General features: G+C 34.4%; 1 protein-coding gene across 1 annotated transcript; it reads right to left on the bottom strand.

Annotated features, from left to right (window-relative positions):
• Positions 1 to 2,496: 2,496 nt before the first annotated feature.
• LOC100021783 (olfactory receptor 10AG1-like) lies at positions 2,497 to 3,429 on the bottom strand. The gene has a single exon (XM_001373792.3). It carries the CDS (start codon positions 3,427 to 3,429, stop codon positions 2,497 to 2,499), a length of 933 nt encoding a protein of 310 aa, XP_001373829.3.
• Positions 3,430 to 6,700: the final 3,271 nt, after the last annotated feature.

The raw sequence follows: 6,700 nt of genomic DNA, 5'->3' as shown, positions 1-6,700 counted from the left end.
TTAAAGATATGCTTAACATACATACCTAGAATTGTAAATTCTCAGTAAAAATAGATGGCAAATAATTTTAACTTTTTACATTTATAAGCAGGTTTCTGAAATAGTCGTACTGATTCAGATGTCTATGCATAATAATGCAGGGTCCATTTCTTAACAGAGTCATTCCAATTTTTGTACAAACAAAACTAAATCATTAACTAAAATCAGAAGGGTAGCAACAACTTGGGAAACAATCTTCATAAAAACCTCTGACAAAGGTTTTATTACTCAAATTTACAAAGAGCTAAATCAATCGTACAAAAAATCAAGCCATTCTCCAATTGATAAATGGGCAAGGGAAATGGATAGGCAGTTCTCAGATAAAGAAATCAAAACTATTAACAAGCACATGAAGAAGTGCTCTACATCTCTTATAATCAGAGAGATGCAAATCAAAACAACTCTGAGGTATCACCTCACACCTAGCAGATTGGCTAACATAACAGCTATGGAAAGTAATGAATGCTGGAGGGGATGTGGCAAAGTAGGGACACTAATTCATTCCTGGTGGAGTTGTGAATTGATCCAACCGTTCTGGAGGGCAATTTGGAACTATGCCCAAAGGGCTCTAAAAGATTGTCAGCCCTTTGATCCAGCCATAGCACTGCTGGGCTTGTACCCCAAAGAGATATTAAGGAAAAAGACTTGTACAAGAATATTCATAGCTGCACTCTTTGTGGTGGCCAAAAATTGGAAAATGAGGGGATGCCCTTCAATTGGGGAATGGCTGAACAAATTGTGGTATATGTTGGTGATGGAATACTATTGTGCTAAAAGGAATAATAAAGTGGAGGAATTCCATGGAGTCTGGAACAACCTCCAGGAAGTGATGCAGAGCGAGAGGAGCAGAACCAGGAGAGCATTGTACACAGAGACTGATACATTGTGGTACAATCGAAGGTGAGGACTTCTCCATTAGTGGCAATGCAATGTCCCTGAACAATCTGTAGGGATCTAAAAAACACTATCCACAAGCAGAGGATAAACTGTGGGAGTAGTAAAAATACCGATGAAAAGCAACTCCTTAACTACAGGAGTGGAGGAGATATGACTGAGCAGAGACTGAATGAACACTCTAATGCAAATACCAACAACATGGAAATGGGTCTGAATCAAGAACACATGTGATACCCAATGGAGTCATGCATGGGCCCATAGGAGAGGTGGTGGGAGGGTGGGGAGGGAAGAAAAGAAAATTATCTTTGTTTCCAATGAATAATGTTTGGAAATGACCAAATAAAAATTTTAAAAAATAGTCATTTCAAAATCATTTATTTGTATTTCTTTGAAAGTTTTGCCAATTCACTGCGTATGAGATAAAAATTTTAAAATACTTTGTTTTCTGTTCCCATTATCATAAATTTTATTAAGATATAACATATGGTTTTGTGTATATATATATATACATATTTATACATACATAGAAAGAGAAACATAATTTTATATTCATATAAGTATATACATTTGTGTAATTCTTTTATCTAATAGACATAAAGATTCAAAACTCTTCCCTATATAGCACTTTGTACCAAGTCTTTCTGCATATTTTCATCTATTTCCTTTCATATTTCTCTTTTAGTACTGGAAGAGTGCAGGTAAGGGTGGGTGGGATAGAATACTATTCTTGTAACCAAAGAATAATGTTCTAAATTGACTAAATAAAATTTAAAATATTAAAAAAATTCTTGTTACAAACAAAACTGCAAACAAGAGAGTTTAACCAAAATCCAGAACGGAAGTAAACTTCTTTTTGTTTGTTTGTTTGGAAAGGCAATATATTTTTATTCTTTCTCAATATTCTATATCTTAAGTAAATGTTTAGATGAGCTATTTTTGTCTAGTTGCCATGAATGACAAAATGATTCAATTTATTCGCAAATCCTAAGGGCACTGCAAATGAAAGAATATTTTTTTTCATTGCCCATAGCTAACAATATTTACATAAAAAGGAGAACAAATAAAAATCACATTCATTAGAGAATAAGTATGTCTCCAATTTAAAAGGAAGATTGCAAAATTGAAATCAGCCATACCTCCAATTGCTTAGTTAAACTCAGGCAACAGTGTCATTTTAAAAAAAAAAAAAGCTCACATACTTTTTTTGGCCCAGGTACTTTAGGAAAATTAGAAAATATGTCATGAAATTCTCTAACCAAGGTAAATAGAATCTCTCAATAACCCCATGATATAGTTGTAGTCATTGCACCAAAAGATAATATTTTTAAATCAGATTTGTAACTGCCATAGATACTACATGACTTAGATCTGGAATAGGAGAATTATATATATTCTCAAGGTGACCATCAATTTTGTAGTAAAACTGTTCATAATCAACAAAACCAAATGACTTATGAAGATTATGACAATTGATTAAAGAGGTAAAAAGAGGAGAAAAATGGAAGTGAAATGTGAAATTGTTTAGGGTATAAGAATATTTAAGCTAAAATATTTTATTCCTTATCCTCCACATTTAGAAAATAATTTTTTAATTCCTACAATTAAATCCTTATTCCTCAGACTATAAATCAAAGGATTAATCATTGGTGTCACAATGGTGTAGATTACAGAGAAGATCTTATCTATACTGCCTGAAGAACTGGTCATGGATTGAAAATATGCAATTAAACCAGAACCATAGAATAAGCATACAACCATAACATGAGAGGAACAAGTAGAGAAGGCTTTGGATCTGCCAGTGATTAATGGGAGTTTCAGAACAGTGCTGAGGATTCTGATGTAAGACATGAGTATCATCAGAAAAGGAGTCAAACCAAAGAGGAAACAATGAACATAAAGAAAGACTTCATCCCCAGAGGTATCTCCACATGCCAATTTCAATAAGGGGGGCAAGTCACAGAAAATGTGATTGAGTTTGTTAGAACCACAGAAGGGACCCGAGAAAACCTGGTATGTCAGTCCTATCAAGACTGGAATACCAATAACCCAGGAGCCAAAAACCATCTGGACACATATCCTCTGATTCATGATTATAGGATAGTAAAGTGGCTTACAGATGGCCACATAACGGTCATAGGCCATCACAGCCAGAAGAAAGCTCTCTGTGACTCCTAGAATGAGAAAGAAACAGAGTTGTGCAGCACATGACAGTAAAGAAATATTCCTTTTCTGTCTCCAAATATTCACAAGCATTCTGGGGAGGATGTTTGATGTGTAACAAATTTCCACAAAGGAGAAGTTTCCAAGGAAGTAATACATAGGTGTTTGAAGAGCTGATTCCACACTGGTGATTATAATGATGAGACCATTGCCTAATAGGATACTTATGTAGATGAATAGAAAAAGAACAAAGAGAAATCCTTGGATATTGGGGTATTCAGAAAATCCCAGGAGAATAAATTCTTCCATAATAGTAAGATTTGTGATTGCCATTTTTTCCCTGTATATTCAAAATTTAATAATGGCAAATGTCAATTTTCCTCAATTTGACTTGAATTCTGACTCTGAAATGACAAGTGTATAATTTAGTTTAGATGATGACTCAGATAATTTCAATATTGGTCATTTTATTTTTAACTTATACAGTTCAGATATTTTATGTTATATCTAGATAGTAAATGCTGTATTATATTTTATCTGTGCTAACCCCTCTTCTCTAGCAATCCATATTTGATATTTGATATGCTCTTACAAATTTAAAATATAATTATATATTTTCAGAATTGATGATCTGTGTTATACATAATGAATCTTTACAAATATACATTATATTAAATTTTAATTTCCCCTCTAAATATACATCTATTTCATATTTTGTTTTATAAAGTTATTTCTGCATCTAAATTGTATGAGTATGACTTATTGTTATTAAAGAACAAGACCGACTCCATTTTATACTATTCATTTTTCTTGTTTTATTCTCAAAAATAATCTCATCAGTCAGAATTTATATTGAAATTATATTTTTTATTCCATAATGAAACTTTTGATGCCAAATAGTTTAAAATTCAAGCATAAACATTAAAGAGTGATGTCTGAGCTCCCCCCCACTGTCTGTTTATTTCTTCTGTTTAATTCTGGCCCCAGGAACTTTCCCCCACCTACAGTGCTAAGCCTCCAGTGGTGGCTGGAAACTCTGGGTGGGCAAGGGCACTAGTCCAAGGGGAGTGCCCTACTTGCAGAGCTATGCCAGACTCACGGCTTAGATCAGGGGCAGAGTAGAGGCAGCTGGAGGAGAAGTAAATAGCAGGCAGCCCAGTCTCAGCTGAAACACCTAATCTTGCCCACCCCCCTTCTGGAAGTTTTAGCTTTGCAGATCAACTCCTCCACCCTACCTGAATCTCATCAATAAGGGCAGATAAGAAATCTTCAGAGGGCAAAGGAACTCAAACTTCAACACCCCTCTCACAGAGCCTAAGTGACTGAGCTCCAAGGGCAAAAGCAGCAATAAACTACAGGCAACAACCTTGCTCACAGGGGGAGAAGCCCAGCTTCTTCTCACCTTCTGGTGTCAGCTGGGGGAGATCAGACTCTTTGACCAAACAGCAGAATATCCCAAACTCACAAATCCAGCACAAAATGGGAGGATCAAGACCTCAGACAACTACAGAGGGGAAAAAAGGGGGAAATATGAGTAAAAAACAGAAAAAAGAAAATAGAAATTACAATCATCATCTTCTATCCAGACAATGAACAAATAGCAAATGAAACAGAGGAGGATCAAGGAACAGCAAGCAAAAATACAGAAACTCCAGCAAATTGGACACAGACTTTGTTTTGGAAGAACTCAAAATACAATTCAAAACCCAATTAAGAGAGGCTGAAAACAACTTGGAAAAGAATTTTAAAAGCTAAATAAATCATTGGGAAATGGAAAATAGTGTCTTGAATGCCAAAATTAATCAGCCTGAAAATGACACAAAGGAGATGAAATGTGACCTCCAAAAAAATCATACCAAAAGAACAAGAATAAGCAAAAAGCCAGGGATGAAATTTAGTCTTAAAAATGAGAATACAACACCTAGAAGGAAGTGACTTCACAAAGCAGCAGGAAATTATAAAACAAAATCAAAATAATGAAATAATTGAGGAAAATGTGAAACACCTAATTCACAAAACAGAAGGTTTAGAAAATCGTTCTAGGAGAGACAACTTAAGAATCATTGGTCTACTAGAAGACAATTAGGAAAGAAAAAACCTAGATATCATTCTACAGGAGATTATTAAAAAAAATACTGCCCTGACATCCTAGAGTAAGAGGGAAAAGTGGAGATTGAAAGAATCCACAGATCGCCCCCTGTACTTAATCTCCAACTGAAAATAACCAGGAACGTTATAGCCAAATTCAAGAACTACCAGACCTAAGGCAAAATATTACAAGCTACTAGGAAAAAAGCCATTAAGACATCATGGAACTACAGTTAGTATCATACAGAATCTGGCTGCATCTACACTGAAGAACCAAAAGCCATTGAATATGATATTCTGGAAAGCAAGTGAACAAGGTCTACAATCAATAACCAACTAGCCAACACAACTGACTATATTCTTGCAGGGGAAAGTATGTGGACAATTAATAAGATAGAAGACTTCTAAGCATTCATAAAGATAAGACTGGAATTAAACAGAAATTTTGATGCCCAAAGACAGAACCCAAAAGAATCACCAAAAGGTAATTAAGAAAGGGGGAAAAAAAGAAAAAAAAACTTTTTTTAATGTAACCAATAAGTTAAAATTATTGGTATTCCTATAAGAAAAGAAGATATTGGTAAATTAAAAATTGTTATTGTGACTTTGTTAGCTAGAAAAAGTCTACTTAGAGGGAACAGTGACAAACTTTATAGGAGGAAATGCCAAGACATAAACATTTATCTAGATATATGATGCATTTATATGCATATATATGTATATATATGTAACTAGAGGTATTAAATAGGCTAATATTAAAAGAAATGGGGAAAAACAAAATGAGGTAAATTTATGTCATAAAGGCACACACTGTAGGAGGGGAAAAGAATACCAATACACTGGAAGATTAAAGAGATTGGAGAAAAGAAATATGTAATTCATATGTGCATTGAAACTTACTCAAAGAGGGAAGAACAATCAAATTCATTGGGGCAGAGAATCTATTTGAGCCCTATAGAGAAGTAGAAGACTTTTGGGGAGGGAAACAATTCAAGGGAGGAAGAGGGTTGGGGGGTGGAATAGTTTTAAAAGACCATAAAGAAAATAAGAGGGGAATAAGAAGAGGAGGATAGAAAGGGAAGTAAAATTATGGTGGCAAATAAGGGGACTGTTTAAAAACAAACATTGGTGTAGAAGGAAATATTGAAAGAAGAAAAGGCAAGACTAGGAGTAGAAATTAAAATTCTGGGAAATAAACAGCTGGTAATCATAACTCTAAATGTAAATGGAATGAACTCACCCAAAAAACTCAAGTGAATAGCAGAGTGGATTAGAATCCAAAACCCTATCATATGCTGTCTACAAGAAACACACATGAGTAAGGTAGATATGAACAGGGTGAAAGTAAGAGGATGGAGCCAAATCTATTGGGCATTAACTGATAAAAAGAAGGCAGGAGTCTCAATAATGATATCTGACAAATTCAAAGTAAAAATAGATCTAGCCAAAAAAGACAGTAAAGGTAATTAAATCCTAATAAAATTCAGTATAGACAATGAGGAAATATCAGTACTCA

The sequence above is a fragment of the Monodelphis domestica genome, chromosome 6 (genome assembly GCF_027887165.1).
Source record: "Monodelphis domestica isolate mMonDom1 chromosome 6, mMonDom1.pri, whole genome shotgun sequence".
In the NCBI taxonomy this organism is placed as follows: domain Eukaryota; kingdom Metazoa; phylum Chordata; class Mammalia; order Didelphimorphia; family Didelphidae; genus Monodelphis; species Monodelphis domestica.
This window is presented reverse-complemented; position numbering and strand designations above follow the sequence as displayed.

Excerpts from the sequence above, each read along its gene's own strand:
- LOC100021783 (XM_001373792.3), bottom strand. The coding sequence starts at position 3,429 with ATGGCAATCACAAATCTTACTATTATGGAAGAATTTATTCTCCTGGGA.